The 20,326-nt window shown below is 42.5% G+C and overlaps 1 protein-coding gene across 1 annotated transcript in view; it reads left to right on the plus strand.

The window, feature by feature from the left end:
- Nucleotides 1–600, plus strand: part of LOC307241941 (cholecystokinin-like) — a gene marked incomplete at both ends in the record, with an annotated part of 3,330 nt that extends 2,730 nt beyond the window's left edge. The window contains one exon of the mRNA XM_080016221.1: nucleotides 461–600. Within this exon, the coding sequence (XP_079872347.1) occupies nucleotides 461–600 (140 nt within the window). The remainder of the gene's footprint in view (nucleotides 1–460) is intronic.
- Nucleotides 601–20,326: the final 19,726 nt, after the last annotated feature.

Here is a 20,326-nt window from a genome sequence, read left to right on the forward strand (position 1 = left end):
TTATACCTAGTTATTTTATCACTATCATTAAAATAAAAATCTAGTTAAGCTTATTGGATGTCACTGAATTTCAGTTTGGTGCTTTAGCTCCAGTCCAATATTCCTGCATAGCAAACTGGGATCTCGTTTTCAAGACTCACTTCAAGAAACGACCCCTCAAGTTCATCTGCGTTGTTTTGTTGTTTTTATGCAAAAACCAAGCGCACAACCCACAACCCTGGAGGGTAAAGGACGGAACGATAGAATGACAGAACGTGGCTTTGAGCCTCAAGCCCTTTTCATGTTCCTTCCCGACTCCTCGGCTCTCCCGAGGGAATACAAATTTCAATCATATCCTGTTTCTCTCTCTCTCTCCCACCCACTCTGCTCCTTTTCATCCTTCTCCATGAAATTTACTCTCTCTCTCTCTGTCTCTGTCTCTCTCTCTCTCTCTCTCTCTCTCTCTCTCTCTCCCTCACAGGTTCTGTGCGCAGGAACTCCTCAGTAAACAGCAGATCCAGCAGTGGGCTGAGCGCCAACCACCGGATAACAGACCGGGACTACCTGGGCTGGATGGACTTCGGGCGCCGCAGCGCAGAGGAATATGAGTACTCCTCTTAATGAAGCCGTTAAGGGGCCGAAAAAGAGAGTGAGAAAAACGAAAGAATCCCATCCACAAAACAAGCTCCTCCTCATCACACAATAAGTCTATTTATGACGTATTTGTTGAACATTCGTTTGGAAAACTATAGTAATGCAATATACATATGCCAAATTTTACAGACAAAAGACAAAAAAAGCCCCTAACATGGTCCTACATCGTTTGATTGTTTGTTTTGTTTGTTTGTATCCAAATTACTTTCCAGTTTCCTCTTTTGTTGCTTTGGGGGAGGGGGTTGAATGGTTTGGGCTTTTTGTCAGGGTCTGGTGAGTTTAACCTGGATAAATAAAGATTAAAACCATAACTCTCTGCTCTGGATTTCTTTTAAATTTTAAATTGATTTCTCTCTCATGACCCCAATTCACTCTAATTGTGATATACTATTTTACTATATCTCAGAAGGAAAAGCTAAAGCATATAAGCAGGAGGTGTGAGGAGAGGAGCATGTTGTGATCCCCGCTGCAACTCAGACAATAAACAAACAAACAAATAAAAAACAACACACTGGGCGAATCGAATTCACGAGAAATTTATGAATGAAGAACCAGAGCTCTTACTATGCATTAAGCTGTCTCCAGACAGATCCACTGAATAAAGCTGGAAGCCCTTGAAACTGACCCATTCTTAACTTGGCCCTGACAGGCTGTGATTGGGCCACTCGGACACCCATCATATGGCCTGCCCCCCAGTATATATACTGGGTCACCGTCTGTCACACTTCCTTTGACCTATAATTCATAACTTCTTGAGCGAGCTGGTCAGTGAGGCCAATGGTAATAACTCTGGCTCCAATTTGTAAAACCAGGGTTGTAGCACAACCCAAACGTATTACTTCATTTCAAATTCAAGTTCTTACTATGCCATATTGTATACCACCACCCTCACTGACTGCGAGGTCAGAATCAATGTGTCCTATGCAAGCCCCCAAAGGCAGACATAGAAGCACGAGTCTGGGAAGTCCATTGCAAGGACCATCTGGCAGATGTGACCTCAAACCCCAATTCTCGCGTATAAGAACCCATTCATAGGGTGCAGAGGTAAGTTATATCATCACCTCCACAGACCCACTGTCATGCACATGGGGATTCTGCATACAGCTGAGCTTGTATCACGTAACCACTCTCAACCACATAGCGTAGCTCTATACCCAGGCTAACACCTGGCCACTGTCTAAACAGCCTGCGCCAGTGCAGAAGCCATCAAGTCGAGACTGTTGAATCTGGTGAACGCGTCTGGGGTAGAAGAGAAAGAAGCATCACCACAGCAGCACCACACACCTCCTCGACTGAAACCCCCTGTATCAGCGCCCACGAGGATGCCAAACCCCTAGTAGAATCCACCTTAAGACCCCCTGGGGGTTCCCGCCCCATTGGACAGCAGTTTCCCAATTGTCTGAGATCCATAACAGACAAAAAGCTGGTTGGACCAAAAGGGAGGAGGAGAAAACAAAGAGAGATCAATCATGGTCGATTTGAATCCCACTTTTATGTTCTTGGGCTGAAAAGCCGGATTGGGTTTCAACGTTACCCTCTGATTGTCCGTGGAGAACACCAAGCAGGACTGGTGGACAGACAGTGCGACTAGATTTCCTACACGTTTTGCTGAGACAAGTGCCAGAAGAAGTGTTGACTTCAATGACAAAAGTGTTTTGGTCCCACCTCCTGGAGAGGTTGGAATGGGGGTCTCATTAAAGCATGCAACACCAAAACCAAATCCATTTCGGAGTCAGCGACTGCAACCATAGATGTAACTGGCAGTTTCCCTGTATAAACCTGGAAGACAAGCTGTCTGGTGGCTTGCCACCCACTCCATTATGGTGGCCAGATACACCTTGAGGGTGGATGGTGCCAAGCCTTTTAAATGCCAACCTTGGAGGAAACTGAGTATGACCCCAATATTTCAGCTAATGGGTCATTTCCACACGACAAACACCAGCACTCAAAAGCTAGCCATTTGGATGTGTAAGGCTCCCTTGTTGATGGGGCTCTAGCACTCTGAATGTTTTCACCACCTCCATGGATAGACCTTCATTTCACAGTAGGTACCGCTCAGGGGACAGGCCACCAGTTTCCCCTTGTGGAAAGTGGGATGGAAGATTTACCCCGCTGCCTGCCTCAGGACCCGGGAGAGGTCCCTGATCCAGTGGGACTGCAGCTGAGGTAGCAGCCATCAAGCCTAGCAAGACCATAACCTGACATGCCGGATAACCTTGCACAGCGTGCGAGCTGCAGTGACCACAGCCAACCTCCTTACCGGGCTCAGTTGTGCATGCATCGACTGTGAGTCCAGATTGAGACCCGAGTACAAAGAGCACTGGACTAGAACCAGAGCGCTCTTTTTCAAATTCACCAGAAAACCCAGGCTGCGGAGATGATCGAGCAGCGCCGAGTGTGCCCTGTCCTTGGACCCCGCTATTATTAGGAGATCGTCCAGATATAACAGAACCTTTTTCCCCTGGGTGTGCAGAGGGGTAATACCTGCCTCCACCCAAATGATGAATATTTCGAGAATGCAATACTCATACACTTTTTCCTGAAAGGTGAACCTCAGATATTTCCTGTGTCCACAATTGATATGCAAAATAAGCAGCTTTCATATCCACCGACGTTAATTAGTGTCCCCGTTGTATCAACTTGAACAGGTGACAGTGTGTAAACATTTGAAGCGGGAGCTTTCTCAATGTTTTGTTTAAAATTCTCCGATCCAGAATTGGTCTCAGAGAAGAGCTGTCTTTTTTTTTTTTTTTTTTTCAATCAGGAAATATCTGCTGTAGAAGCCTCAGTTTCTTTCTCTGTCCACTAACGGGTGAATGGCGCTCTTCTTCAGGAAGGACGGAATCTCCGCTTCCAGGATGGAGGACGTTGAGTCCAAGACTTCCATCTGTGTGACTCCAGCACATGCTGGCGGACAAAGGGAGAACTGCAGCACATAGCCCTTTTGAATCATCTTCTCTATCAAGAGGGAAGCTGTGCATGCACGTCTCCATACGCTCACACAAGCAGAGAGGCATGCTGTGGTTTCTGGTAGTGATTGCATCAGTGCGGATTCGCCCACAAATTGAGCCTCACACCTGTGTTCATGTGTTTGATGACATTTCCTTACCTGAGGCATTGGGCTCATATTTTAGTTCAGGCCATGATGCTCATGTTTCTGAGTGGACATTTTGCGGTTAACGTATTTTGTGTACGTTAACCGCAGATTCCGCTGGCACGGAAATTGATACATTAGAATGTCTTTTTCTAGAGGTCCAGCAGACGGTCCAGCAGCGTGAATCCCCTCTGCATAGTGGCCCAGGCCCTCTGCGCCTTCCTGCCCCTCACAGCCAAAGCCTGCGCCTGAATCCTGACTGCTTCCGTGATGAACCGGGGTTTTGCTGGGGCTTGCGAAGTGGGGACCGCTCAAATTTATGGGTCATGGAGTCTACAATGGGCCGGAATAGGCTCAACACCTTCACCGGAGCATTCAGGAGCATGGTCATCTCATTTTCAGAGATCTGTGATAGGTTCAGCCATAGGTGGTGTTGCATTACCACCGAAAACCCCATCACACTCCCTGCATCTTGCACCACATATTTGGCCATCATGAGGCAGAAGTTGTGGTCTTTCGTGGGTGACCTTTCCCTCCAGCTCCAGTAGGAATCTGGTCTGGGAGGCCTGCAGCCATTATGCAGACATTATTAGGTACCCTCAACAAATTTGGCTTTGGAGAGTCACTCGTTCTATTGATCAGAATTCTGTACAAGTCACCATCTGCTTCTATAATCACCAATGTTTACCCTTCACAGTTTTTCACTCTACAATGTGGAACAAGACAAGGATGTCCACTCTCCTCTTTACTATTCGCCATCTTTATTGAACCCCTCGTGCTGGGCATCCGTCAAAACAATAATATCATTGGCATACAAACGGAAAACTGTTCACAAAATCAGTTTAAATGCAGACAATATTTTGTTATATTTACGGAACTGTCATGGTCCAGGAAAAAAAAAGGTCCAGATGTCAAGCCAGTATAAAGTCTGAAACTCTGGACGATATTTCTATCTTATTCTGGCGTCACAAAATTGGAAGAAAAAACAATAGAACCGAAAAGAATCTGATGCGAAAACATTTATTTGTATATCAGAGAGTCAAATACACCAATAAACTTTGAGTAGGCTTTGCGAAACCAACTTGTTAGCCAGTTTTTGTTCTTCTTTTATGTTCGAGGAACGCCCTTCTCATATCACATGTTCTGCCTCTTACAGTGCCACAAGCCACTCAAAATCCCATTGCCGGTGGTTTTTTTTGGGGGGCTAGTTGAATAACCAATGACATTCCTTGTGGGGTTGAGTCAATTACAGCTTATAGTTCTGTGACCAGGCATTCTGGTGTGATCTTCAAGACAACCAATCACAGCCTTGTCACTGGGTAACCTCCCCTTTCTTGAAATAGGGCGTTCTCTATGATTCCTAGAACTCCTGTGCCATATATGGGCACTTGGCCTTGGCTTGTTCCAGACAGCTTCTCCTTTCCTAGAAAAGGGCTGTCGCTATGATTCTTGGAAGTTCTGCGCAATATATGGGCATGTGACCTTGAGCCCATTCTCTCTGTTTCAGCTGTGTTTTTTTCCTCCTGTTTTGTAGAGGGCTTGATCCCCCTCTTCTGGTTTTATCGCATACATTTTCAAAAGGTATTTTATACATATATCTTGAGTATTGGTGGTCTAGTAGAACATGGTTCTTTTCATGTAGGGTTACTAATTAACCACAGCATTCCCCCCTTTGTGACTTCTAAAGTCACATTCTAACAGAATAACAGGGATAAATTAAAGACTTTAAATGGTAACACTGGTTATGCTGGATAACATATGACTTTAAATGATAACAATGAGTATGCTGGATATATTGTAGACAAACAAGCAGCACATAGATGTTCCTGTGATCAAATGCATAATCAAACAACTGTAGTGAGTATATGAAACAAATGCATAATTTAACAACTGTAGTGAGTATACAAATACTATAAGCATATAGGTAGTGTAAGTTATGTGTGAGGATCGAGGAATTATGTTTGTTTTCTATGCTTAAACATTGGGAGCGGTCATATTTGGTTATCAGAAAAAAACAGTTTATACTCTATTATATTTGTGATGGATAAAAATATGCAAAACCATCTTTTGGGTGGTATAACCAGAAAAAGATAACCAAATATCAACCTTCACACAACAATAACCTTAGTATAGGTACATAAGAAACCATTCATCTGTGGTAGCATTTTGGCAGTGAAGTTCACCAAGTCCCCCTTTGCAGCCGCTGAATACGTTGCAGTAGTTGATTGAGGATGGTCACCTGCTGGCGCAGATTGTCATTGGCGATATTGAGTATGGCCACTTGTTCTTTGCATAATGCCTGCTGATCGACGTGAGCCTTAGCTCCGTGGTGGGCCCTTAGTGACTGGAGTCGCCGCTGTTTCCTGATGCGTATTTCACATAGCAAGCCCCAGCAGTGCCCCGACCAGCCCACCACGGGGCCAAGACCCAAACTCGCAACCTGTACCCACCGCCCCCAACCCAAGCCCCAAACCTGCAATCACGCCTCAAACCAGCACACGGAAGCCAGCTGCAGGCACTCCCCAGGAGTACTCAAACTTCATAAACCAGAACTAATCCATTTCTGCTGCTGCATTTATGCATCATATCTGCTCCCTGAGACATCACAGTCATTTTTATCTAGGTCAGTATTTAAGGTTTGTTGGAGAACAGACTTTTCTAATACCTGTAATCTGGGTGGAGTCCTGCACTCAGACACAAACTGAATTTGCATGAAACATAGGCACTGCTTACCTTTGTGGCAAGTAGTGTCTCTAAAGTGTAGGCTGGTCCTTCTCAGTTCTTCAGTCTCGGACTTGGTCGTAATTCTCTCCTGGCTAGGATTTGCCAAATGTTGTGATTTAAAAAGGGTCCAGACCTCGGGCCGGTAAAAAGTCTGGATCTCTGGACGACGTTTCTATCTTATTCTGGTTTAAAAAACCTTGGAAGAAAAAATAATGGAACAGAACAGAATCTGGTGTGAACAAGTTTATTTGTATATCAGGGAGTCAAATACACCAATAGACTTTGAGGAAGGCTTCGCGAAAAAACGACTGTTCAACCGAGCCTTTGTTCTTATTTTATATCGGAGGAACACCCTTCTCATATTACATGTCCTGTCTCTTTCAGCGGCACGAGCCACTCACAATCCCGCTGCCGGGGCTTTTTAATTTTTTTTTGGGTAGTTGAATAACACATTCCTTGTGGTGTTGAGCCAATTATAGCTCGTAGTTCTGTCACCAAGCATTCTGGCCTTGTTACTCGGTACACTCCCTTTTCTTGGAAGAAGGCGTTCTCTATGATTCCTAGAAATCCTGTGCCTTATATGGGCACATGGCCTTGGCTTGTTCCTGACAGCTTCTCCTTTTCTAGAAAAGAGCCGTCTCTACGATTCTTGGAACTTCTGCGCTGTATATGGGCATGTGACCATGAGCCCGTTCTCTTTGTTTCAGCTGTGTTTTTTTCGTCCTGTTTTTTAGAGGACCTGAGCTCCCTCTTCTGGATTTATACAGACATACATTTTTAAAAAGGTTTTTTATACATACATTTTGAGAATTGGTGGTTTAGTATAACACGGAATGGGTTCTTTTTATGTGAGGTTACTAATTAACCACAACAGAACCCAATATCATCCCTACCAGAAGTGTTCAATCTTGTATCTAAATTTTCAGCCATCTCAGACTGTTCATAAACTGGACTAAAACCACTGTCTTAGCACTCAGTGGGGAAGACTGGAATGCTGTAACCCAGAACTTCCGTTAACCATCACAACGAGCAACATTATATACCTTGGTATTCATATCTCCACCAATTTGTAAGATAGCGTAAACATATTCACAATGACCCCAGCCCAACCAACAGTAAATTGGTTTTATACTCTAGACTCTATAATCAATAAATTATTTTACACTACAGAAAAACAAAGACTGTGGAGGCCAAGCAGCCCCAAAATTCTTATACTACTATTTAGTGAATCATCTTTAATTTATAATTTAACGGTTACAACCAGAGAAACAATTGGGCCATGGATGATGAGACGTTGAACAAACAGAATGCCAGGATTTATCAATATCTGATCTCCCATTCTTTACTGAATCTATAAAGAAACATTATTGCTTTAAAAATCCATTGATGGCAAAGACCCTGCCAGCCTGGTGGAGATTCAACAAACTCAGTGGTTACACTCTGTCGCTAAACAAATTCACTCTTATTTGTCACAACCCGGATTTTGGTCAAAAACAAACCAATAATTTTCATGTCTTGGAAACGACAAGGAATTACTCATCTGGAACACATTTTTGAATACAATTCACTTATATATTTCCCAACCTTAATTCTGAGGTATAATATCGGTGGTCACAGTGTTCTGCAATTCCTTCAACTACAGCAGTCTCTAAAAATAAAAATAAAATCCACCTCCAATGATTGAACATCTTACTCATACAAGTAATTAAAAAATTTCCTTTTTCCAGAATATACAAACTTTTTTTAAAAACACATGACACATTGTCTTTACCAACCATGGAATGGGAAAGAGACCTTGCTGTTTCCACCGAAATCAACTTCTGGAAGCCTATTTGGACAAGGTAGACAACACCTTTCTTACCTTTTCAACTCATTCAGTATAAGATTTTGCACAGAGCACATATTTCCCAACACAAAATGTTCAAAATGGGTTTCCTGGATAAAGATGTTTGTTCTCATTGTTTGCTTAATACCGGAGAGGATTACTTTCATGCCATCTTGCTCTGTCAACCTATCCCAGGGGTCGGCAACCCGCGGCTCCAGAGTCACATGTGGCTCTTTCATCCCTCTGCTGTGGATCCCTGTGGCTTTGAGAAAATAGTGTGAATAAATAATGGTTATTTAATTTAAATAAATTGTATTCTATTTAGTTACTTTTTTCAATGTAATAGTTATGATTCTGGAGATTTAGGTGATCTTGTAACATTGGAATAAAAAGTGTTTTAATATTTGTCAATCAAAATATGCGTCGCATCTTGTATGCGTCACCTGTTGCCGACAGGCTGGTGACTTATTTTGAGCTCTCGAACCCCGGTAAGCTAACCATGAATACATCCAAAAAAAGAAAAGTTTCTGAAGAAAATAGAACGTTAAAGTTCGTTACATGGAATGCGGAGTGGAATCGAGAAATGGAAAGCCATTCCAGACAGTTATTTGAACATGAACAAGTACGCATTTGGGGCCCTGTTTAACTTTGGATCAACATACGAGCAAGTGTTTTTCCACCATGAACTTCATAAAAAGCAAAAATCGCTCACGACTCACTGATGACAGCTAACAGTCATGTGTGAAGCTCAAAGTTACATCATACAGCCCAGATATGGAGAAGCTCTGCAGTGAAGTTCAGGGGCAGAAATCGCATTAAGCAGGTGAGAGAAATGAGCTATTCATTTTGCAAATATAGATATTTATATATCGGACCCTAGTCGCGGATGACGGCACACTATAATAGACTTAAGCCGTGCTAAAACATAAATTAACATTTTTTTGCCCCTTATAATTAAAGCGAATATTTCTTTTTTTCAAATCCACAAATAAGTGAAGGACAAACTACAGTTCTTATATACAGTACATAGTATAAGTGTAATAAAACTATACTGTATATCAGGTGTTATCTTCATTATAGCGGTCAAATAGGTTTGCGGCTCCAGGTGGGTTTTATTTGGTGGGAATCACGCCAAAATGGCTCTTTTAATGCTGAAGGTTGCCGACCCATGACCTATCCAAACATTCTGGTCCTAGAAGCTATCGACCCTTTTGGGTCACAACATTCCAGTCAGAATGCCTCCTCGGTGACCTCTCCTCAGTTGACCTGACACCCAAACAACAGCGACCCATTTTGATCGCCCTAACAATCGCCAAGAAAATTATTACTCAATTGGAAAAACAGTGATAATCTCACCACATCCCACAATCTGCACTTATTAATAGAATACATCTTAATGGAAAGACTATTGACAATATCCAAAAAAAAGGTTGATTCATTTAATGAAATATGGGATACTCTTATCAATGACATAACTCCATCAATTAATAAGCCAGGGTGATGTGGTGTTTCAGGGCATGAAGGGGTCGTTGATTTTAACTGCATTTCCCAACAGCACACATTGAGCATTGGGGGTTTTGGGGTGGTGGGCTCTGGGTTGGTGTGGGGGTGTGGTTGGCCAGGGGATGACCGGGTGGGCCCACTGCTGGCTGGGTTCGGTCCTGGCGGCTTGTGCCTGATGCCAGGTGGTTTCTGGCCTACTGTGAATACAGAGACCAAAGCCCTTTCTAAAGGGACAATATTCAATGCGATACCGTCGGTTCAATCCTTGGCTGTTTATCTTTAAATTAAATAGAATTTTCCATTTCTCTTTTTTCATATTATCCAATCCCTAGAGAGTTTCATTAAAAAAATAAAGTAAAAACAACTAACCCTTAATAATTATTCATCATCTGCATAGTGATCACCTGAGCCTTAACCAATGAGGGATTAGGAAGTGCCTGTGTCAGATTGAAGGAGAATATTTATAAAAAACAACACAGTGTGAAGAGGCTCAGACGAGATGAAAGCTGAGACCCCCCAATGGATGTATCATTCATTGGAACCAAAACTGGGAGAAAATGGATTCGAAACAAATCGAGGACATTATTCCAGAGAGCTGCGACACAAAAGCGTCAAGATGGCTTTGAGCATTTGGAGAAGAAAAAATAATTGAAGTGGCAGCAAAAAGTAAATGCTTGTGGCTTGAAAACAAGCCCGACAGGCCTGCAAGGGCCTCGGACGCCAAGAGGAGGGATGCAGGCGACGTGAAGACATTCTGGGGCATTAAAGGGAATTCTTGGTCTTCTTCCATGGTAGTTGTTCAACGTAATTTAGCAAAGAGCAGTTTTCTAAAGTCATGTTTAAATTTGTTTAGAGCCACAATCGTATGAGGCTATACTTCACCCTGCCCAAGGCATTTTATTTAATATGAAAACAATGCGGAGAAACACACATTGGTGTTGAATTTTAATGAAGAAAATGCATTATGCTGCTCCCCTTTCCATGTATTAAGTGAAAGATGTGTGTGTGTGTGTGTGTGTGTGTGTGTGTGTGTGTGTGTGGGTGTGTGTGTGTGTGTGTGTGAGAGAGAGAGAGAGAGAGAGAGAGAGAGAGAGAGAGAGAGAGAGAGATCGATGAACAAAGTGGAATTGGTGAATAATTCAGAGAGATGGTTTCTGAGGCCTCGCGGGAGAAAAACAACAACATTCAGTATGTCACTTGAATCACAAATCCACCGACTTGAGATTCGAAAAAAAGGGACACTTGGGAATTGACTGAAAGTTCTTCTCAGAGATTCTTTCCTTCAGAATGGCTAAACAGTAGGAGCTCCACACAGATCTTCGGTGTGTGTGTCCATGAAACTGTGCGTGTGATGTGTGTACATACAGTATTTATATACATATATCTATCTAAATATATATATAGATATATATTTATACACACACACACACACACACACACACACACACACACACACACACACACACACGCACTCACTGAGCACTTTATTAGGCACACTATACTAATACTGGGTAGGGCCTCCCTTTGCTTTTAAATCAGCCTCAACTGTTCTTGGGCATGGATTCCATGAGATGTTGGAAACATTCCTTTGAAATTCTGGTCCATATTGACATGATTGCATTACACAATTCCTGCAGATTTGTCAGCTGCACATTCATGCGGCAAATCTCATCACATCCCAAAGGTGTTCTATTGGATTCAGATCCGGTGACTGGGAAGGCCACTGAAGATCATTTAACTCATTGTCATGTTCATAAAACCAGTTTGAGACAACTTTTACTTTGTGACATGGTGCACTATTGAGCTGGAATTTTCCATTAGAATATGGGTAAATTGTGACCATCAAGGGATGCACATGGTCATCAACAATGCTCAAATAGGCTTTGACATTCAAGTGAATGGGCCAAAAGTGTGCCAAGAAAAACTTCCCCACACCATAACACCACCGCCACCAGCCTGGACCTTTGACACAAGGCGGGTTGGGTCCATGGATTTATGCTGTTGGCCCCAAATTCTGACCCTACCATCCGTGTGCCTCAGCAGGAATTGCGATTCATCAGACCAGGCTACATTTTTACAGCCTTCAATTGTCCAATTTTGGTAAGCCTGTGCCCACTGCAGCCTCAGCTTTCTGTTCTTGGCTGACACAAGTGGAACCTCACGTGGTCTTCTGCTCTTGTAGCCCATCCCCCTCAAGGTTCCACGTGTTGTGCATTCTGAGATATTTTTCTGTTCACCACAATTATACCCATTGTAGTGGTTATCTGAGTTACTGTAGCCATTCTGTCAGCTCTAACCAGTCTGGCCAGTCATCAACAGGGCATTTCCGTCCACATTTGCCATTTGCGGCATTTGCTGCTCACTGGTTATTTTTTGTTTTTTTCACACCATTCTGAGTAAACTCTAGAGAATGCCAAGAAATCCAGGGAGATCAGCACTTACAGAAATACTCAAACCAGCTCATCTGGCACCAACAACGATACCATGGGTTCGCTGAAGGAAGGAGAGGAGAAAGGATGTGTGGATGCATATGTGTGGGAAATAGTGGGTGCAGTCAGGGATAAAAAGAGGGAGATGAAGAGATCAGACATGGAGGGAGCAGGCACGGGGGAGGGGGGGCTAAGCCTCTATCTAGCTGACACAAAGGCTTGTGGTGCTGTAGCAGGCATCATCACACGGGTGGAGACAACAGACGACGTGAGGCCACCATTTTGCTGAGGAGATGCTGAGGAGTTAGAAGAAGCGTTCCTGTCCGGTTGCTTGCTCCCTATGTGTTGCCAGATTGGGCGGTTTTCCCCCCAATTGGGCTACTTTTTATTACATTTGTCTGGAAAAAATTGCTTTGGGTGCAGGCTCGGAACAGCTAATCAGGAGAAGGATGAAGATTCCTGGTGGGTCGCTGGTTGTTGTGCCGGTGACAAGGCAATAATTAAAATGTTATCATCGCTATAATCACTGCAGCGCCGGCCACCACTCTGACTTGTCACCAGGCTTGAATAGTTTTTTCTATCGCTGCAAGCGTCAAACCTCAGTGGATGACGCCAATTGAGGTTGTGGCTGTGGACGTCCAAACAAAGCAGCACGCACTGATAAATGAGCATGAAGAAACGAGAATGGTGCCTGCAAAAAGCTGATGATTTTTCGAGTTTTGTTTTGCCAAGTTCTACACTGCGCCCGCACTTTGCTGGACGCAAGCTCTGTGAGGTAAGTACTGGAGGTAAGTTATGGTAAAGTATCATTTAGGAGGATTTAGATCTATCTTTAATACAACACAGACAATTAATTATATTATATAATTATAGAACCCAGAATCGCGATTGTGGCGCCGTCCCTAGCGGCCGCCTGCGTGAGCACTGCGTGTCGATTACGCACATTTGAGTATTTTTCGTATTTTTCGAGCTTATAGAGCTTATTGTGCGTAATCACCGGGTGTCATGACATTTCACTGCATATATGTATGACCGTATGTGTATGTATGTGACAAATAATCTCTTGAACTTGAACTTCAACTTGAACTTGAACGGTAGAAAACCCTGAGATCATATGTTTCCTCCTATTCTAATGGTAGATGTTAACATTAACTGAAGCTGCTGACCTGCATAATATCTGCATCATTTTTATCACTGTCATTATGAAACTAAGAAGGAGTCGAATGCTTTCAAAAGAATGTAACACTTTGCAAGCCAAAGATTTCGATTAGTGTACTTTGCAAACCCTCACTAAGACTTGTTATTTTTTAATAAAAGTCTTATCTGTGAACTCAACTAAAAACCTGTGGATAGAGCTTTATGGGTGAAAATGAGAGGAAAGATACTATAAAGATCTGTACGTGTGGGTCCCTAAGATACTGCCTCAGAGAAGGGTCTCTTGAGCGTCTGAATGGTTAGGGTAAGTTGTACCTCTGAGATACCGCTTTAAGGCTTACCATCACTAATAAAGAGGGACTGCTTGGTCACAGGAAAACTGAAGTCTGTGATACTTCCTTAAGGAGAGAAGTCTGATTCGAGTCTGTGTGGCAGTTTCTCCTACCACACGCTACCCAAGTGCCGTGTTCAGGGACCTCCGGCACAGAGACACAGAAGACGGGGTTGTAGACCCCAGTTTATTGCAGAAAGCCAGCTGGAATTGGCCCAGGAGCAGATAGAAACATGTCATGACACAGACTTCTCTCCTGAGTGTCTGTCGGGATGGGGCTTTTACATGTTGCTCGTTGGACCAACCAATGAGCAACAGTTATGCAGCCACTCTGATCACAATTGCCTAGATCCAGGTCGGGTGTGGCTGCTCAAATCACCCCATCCCCACACCACAGTTTACTTCGATAGATTGATAGGTTCTGCAATACCACCTCAAGAAAGTGCACTTTTAGAGGGTCTGCCTGGGAAGAACTGAACTCTGCGGATACCGCTTAGCAAGAAAAGCTGGCTAAGGTCTGATCGAGTAGAGGATAAAATTAGGAAATAAACTCTGAGTGACTAGTGACTAGTGAGGAATATTTGCCCAGAAGTAAGGATATAATCCAGGTACAACATTTGGTTGATCAAGAATTATTTGTTAAAGGTTCTCAAGTAATTCTCCAAGTGTACGTTGATCTGATACATTCCCTTGAAGAAGCTCAGGTGCTCCCTGTTTTGGATCTTTCCAATCGAGGATTCCAATTCTGAGCTCATCAAGTACGGATCTAATCTCATTTTGAGTTCTCCTCTCAGAACCTGGGTGTCACTGTGGCAATCTAGACCGTGGGTTCCAATTTGGGCAATCAGCAATGTGGTCTCATAAATCCTCAATTTTGAATTCCTTCCCTTGAATTAGGCATCTGGAGTCACTCAGCGCTGTGGGCAGCTGATCTCGAGTGAGGGGTCATACTCAGAACCTCACCGTGGAGCTATACCAGGACACACAATCAAATTAAAAATTAAATAAATTAAGAGTAATCAATTAATCTAAAACTATATTTCATATACAGGCAAAATAAAAACAATAAAAATAGATAAATAAATAAGCAAATCAAATAAATAAATAATTAGAATTTTTAAGGACAATTAAATAGATAAAGCAAAACCAGGCATGATAAAAGAAAAATTGAGATTGATTGGATTGGATTGAGAACGACGCTCTTAAAACCGCCCCTCTCAGAGAAATATTGAAAAATGCAGGCCTAATTATTTTCCATGCTCGGTTGACATGGAACTGTGATGCTGTAGCTGCTTTTGAAAATATAGAACAGGAAATGCAGGGCGCTAGCATGTTAGCAAACCCAGATTATACTAAACCTTTTCTTTTGTATGTGGCTAATTGTAGTCAAAACTATGCTTCCGCCGTTCTGATGCAGGAAACATGCAGTTGCTGTCGAAAACAACCTTTAGCATACTACAGCACCAAACTGGATGCAGTAGCCCAGGGCTAGCCTCCATGCTATCAGGGCTTAGCTGGCTTACAGTATAAATACGACAAAGTGTCAACGATTACAATTGGATATCCGACAACGATATACACCCATCACAAAGTAACAGAGATGATAGAACAGGGAATGTTTGTGCTAACCAATGCTAGGCTTTTGTAACATTTAACTATGCTAACATACCCAGATGCACATTAAAAAGATGCTCCACAGTTAATCCAGCAGAAAGAGTCCCTCGTGACTATGAGGGAACACCACATGAATGTGTGGCAGATTCACTTACATACACTAAACTAAGACCGGATCTGATGTCCACCCCAATAATAAATGCAGATGATGAGCTGTTTGTGGATGGATCATGCTTCAAGGATCACATTGGAATAGGAAGGTGTCACACAGTCCCCACTAATCAAACAAAATTGAATGGGATGTCGCCACTAATGCACCTGAAACTGATATACTATCACTGCGGCCGACTCCAACCCCCTCAGAACCCTAAAGGTTGAAGTTCCAATGGTTTCGGTTAAAAAGGGTGATGTTCCAGCAGTTCCAGACCATGAGGAAGGAATGGTGTGATGATGGTGGTGATAGTAGTGTTATGATATGCAAGGAAGTGTCAGATAGGACAATTTCCCGGATAAAGAACATCAAATCCATGGACTGCACGAATGGTATTCATGAAAAAAGGGGGTTGTTTCACTAAATGTAAAATATCATTCAATGTAGAGAAGGGTCAGGTGATCATTGACGCAGCAAGTAGGATATCCTAGAATGGGATGTGGGGCACTGCATTGTTAAACCCAGGCCAGCCATTGGCAGATATCTTCTGGTGTATGGGGGAGATGTTCTGCGTAATATTCTACCAGCAAATAGGAATGGTGTTTGTGCTTGTGTACAGCTAATACAGCCCATCTCCTTAATGGCTGGAGATTGGGTAAAATCTGAAAAAAACACAACATAGTTGGAGAAAGAGAGCATACACCCTCTAACGTTTATATTGATGCGATCCTCCAACCCAGAGGTATCCCAAATGATATAAAATTGCAAAGTGAGATCTCAGCAGGTTTCAAGTTATTCTTTTACTGGTTCACCCCAGTCAAAAACACTGAATGGATTAATTTTGTGTACAACAATATACATAGGGTCATTAACTACACTGGTGACGCTCTGTCATCACTAGGAGAACAGCTCGATGCGACTAGCACTATGACAAAATAGCAAAATAGGATGGCACTTAATTATTTACGAGCAGAAGAAGGGGGCATTTGCCAGATGTGACCCACCGTGTACTTTAGGGTCATTTGGCGGCTTTCGAGTTTTTCTCATCATTTGAATGTGGTGAAACAGAGCTTCCAAACAAGGTGTCACTTGTGCAAATCAATCAAATATTTTTAAAGCTATGACTTGTTAATGAGAAGAGTGTGGCAAACTGTGATTCTGAGATAATCACCTCCAAAGTTTTACCCACACCAGGTTCATTCAGCTTGCTCCCAGAGTGCAAATGGGGTTGGCGGACAAACAAAGCCTCATGGCTACTTAACATAATGCTGAATGGGCCAATCACGAACAGCTCAACAACACACAACAATTTTGTTTTTAAAAAAGCTTTTATTTAACAGTAAGAATAAACATGTTTTATTAAAGTGGAATAATTTTGGAGTTTAAAAGTACGGACAACACAACAAAATTTAGAGTATCAATATTATGAGTCTCAGAAAATCTGAAATCTGAAAATCTGTCACCAACATGAATGGACTCCATCACGTCATTGACTTCTTTCGTTGTAACAACAACGGACGTATCACCGGTCTCCTCCGGTTCACCCGCTTCGCATAATCCATAACGATATGGAGAAGAAAGTTTTCACAGACAAGTGAGACAGAAACCCCCCTGTGCTGCGCTTTAACTGTCTGTTTACGGAAGTGATGAACTTGCGTGATGCGAAGGGTTTTTCTTCTTCGCCATTTCACAACAGTGGCTCAGTGTGTAAGAGTAGTACGATTTAAAGGTTGAATTCTATCAAAACGGTTTCACATTGTGACTTCATATCACATGGAATATGGATAAATGATCGTCACCTGGACGCTGACTTTAACGGAAACGATTGATCGGCATTGTTCAGTGTTGTTTAGCTCCTCGGTAAGTGAACTGTGTTTCCCCATGTAATCTAACGGGAAGATTTAACTCCACAGTATAACATTTTTCTACTATTTATGAATCAAACTTGGTTTTGAAAATACGTTGAGAGATAAAAAAAAAAAGACCATGGAACACTAATCTGGAAAAATCAACTTATCAAATCAAAATTCAATTTTTTAAACTTATTTGGCTGCTCCTGGTGATTTTAGAAATGCGCAAGATGGCGGCTTTTGCTGTGGTGGGACATATATGTTCAGTGAGCAATGTTGCACATTTATTCCTAATAATTTACTCTCGCCATGAATAAACTGAAGAATTTGGCTGATGTGGGCAGAGGAGCCCACACATGGGATTGGTTAGAGGGCAGCATAGGAAGATGGGGAGCCATGCTTACGAAAATAACAATAGCTCCAGGAATAGGGCTTGTGATAGTTGGAATAATCTTCTGCTGCTTGCTTTCAGTACTGAGAATGTTTATTTCTAAATTACTGATCAGACCAGGCAACAGTCAGACAGGCAGCGGTTGTCATAATCACAGTGAGGCGGCTGTTCTGGTGGTAGGTTAACCATGGGAGTATGTCACAGCTGCTGGTCTCCCCTGCAATGGACATGGAGGACCTGTCGACTGCCCGTACCATAATCCTAATTGTGTGTGGCCGTTCAAAGCCAATGCTGAAGCAGCCTGCAGAGCCCATTCACAGATGGTTCTGCATATCAGCGGCTGGAAGTGGCTGTTTAGAGGACGCCCAACCACTCCAGCCCACCACCACCATTGCCTGGTGTTTGACATCCAGACATCCATGGACATCCATGAATATAAGACATGTGTTGCGATTTCCAGTTTATTGTCTGTATTTCATTTTTTGCTCATCACCCACTATATTAAGGTTTATATTTGGTAATCTTTTTATACCACAGGGAAGATGGTTTTGCAGAGAAAACCCCTCTCCCCTGAATTTATTATTCACCCAGCGATAGTCCACACAGAACCATATAGACCCATCAGGCTTCAACACCAGTGGTCGCTGTTGGACTCCTCAATCACTCCAATGACTAGCATTGCCTTAATCTCTGCCTGACCCACTTTTATTTTGTGTTGGGACATGAACAAACTGTCACCCCTAGGGAGGTTTAGATGTGGTGTTGTATGAGTGTAGTGCGCCCTGGCAAAGGGGAGAAATCATTGACTAACTGCCTCTGTAAGTCTGCAACCTCTGTTCTCTGGTCTGGTGAAAGACATACTGGCCATCTTCATGACAAATCGGCAGTCTTTTCAGAATTTTGGGAACTGCAGCACATCACCCAGTACTAGAGTGGAATCCAGCCTTGCTTCGATCTTCCGTAGCTGCGTCCCCTGCTGGTTGCCAGTGCTGGTTTCCCCCACTTGCAGATGGCACCAAAACCTCTCCCCACTACCACAATCATATAATATACTGTATAATATGTGACCCACCACATTCTAACCCAGCCCATTTCGCAGCACTGTACTTTTGGCTAGATGTGAAAAACATCGGCAATTCCTTTCTCTGTCCAAAATAAGATTATATCAGATTTATGTTCGTCAATATGTTTTCTATCTCTCAACTTATTTTCAAAACTGAGTTTGATTTTTAAATATTACATAAATATTAAAAGGTTACTAAAAGGCTACCTGATTCACCATTTCACAGGGGAAAAAGGTCACTCGCCAACTTGTTGAACAGTGCAAACGGCAATCTTACAGCTTCCTTTGGTACAAACATGCAGAATCAAGATCATCCTTCCATATTCCATAGGATGTGAAGTCAGAATGTGAAACTGTTTTCATAAAACAACATTATAAATTAACCTGGACTATACTGCGTCTTCTTTGCATGGTAAAAAAATGTTGCAACACCTCAGAGAACATGAGGAAGAAGAGCGAAGTGTGAAAACTTTATCTCCCTGTTGTTATGGATTAAAAGAAGAGGGTGGCAGAAACTCTCAATTATATGTGACCCACCACAGACTTTAGGTACATTTGGTGGCTTTTGAGTTGTTTTTTTGCATCATTTGAAAGTGAAGAATCAAAGCTTCCGAACAAGGTGTCAAGCAAATATTTTTAAAGCTTTGACTTGTTAATGAAAAGGGTGTGGCAAACTGTGATTCACCTTTGAAGTTTTCCCCACACTTGTCTTCATTCAGCCAACTCCCAGAATGCAAATGGTTGGAGTGCCAGCACAGCCTAGCTACTTGTCACATTGCTACTTGACATCCTGCTGAATGGAGACTTGACACCCTGCTGAATGGGGCAATCTCTGCATTGTTCTTGTGTTTTGAGGGATTGTTGAACAGCATCATCGACACACAACATATTTTGTTTTTAAAAAGGCTTTTATTTAACAGTGAAAATATACATGTTTTATAAAAGTGGCATTATTTCGGATTTTAAAAGTGCGGACAACACAACAAAATGTAGAGTCTAACAATAATATAATAAAGTCTCTGTATATCAGCCTCTGAGATATCATTTAATTATATAAAAGTCTGTATGCCAAATATCTTCAAAGTTCTTGGAGTTATTCTGTGGGCTAACCCCAACCCTACCCCAGCTACACTCCGAGAGCCTGGTTAGGGCCTCGTTTTATTTTATTTTCGCCCCTGGCTGCAATTACAGGTAAGTTTGAGAATCTTGTCCATTGCTACATGTTCATAATCTGCATCACCAACCTCAAAGGACTTCATCACGTCATCAACTTCTTCCGTTGTAACAACAATGGCCATGTCATCGGTCTTCTCCGGTGGTTCTTGAAATTATTGCGTTTCATGGCCACATTCAGGTTGAAATTCGCTGTTTGAAATGTTCTCCAAGTCCAGTTGAACTCTATCAAAAAGGTTTCACATTGTGACTCTACATCACATGGAATATGGAGGAATAATCTTCACCTGGATGATCGATTGGCATTGTTCAGCGCTATTCACTGTCTCGGTAAGTGAACTGTGTTACCCGATGTAATTCTAAAGCGAATATTTAACTCCACAGTTTTCC

Source organism: Zeus faber (assembly GCF_960531495.2).
Source record: "Zeus faber genome assembly, chromosome: 1".
In the NCBI taxonomy this organism is placed as follows: Eukaryota; Metazoa; Chordata; class Actinopteri; order Zeiformes; family Zeidae; genus Zeus; species Zeus faber.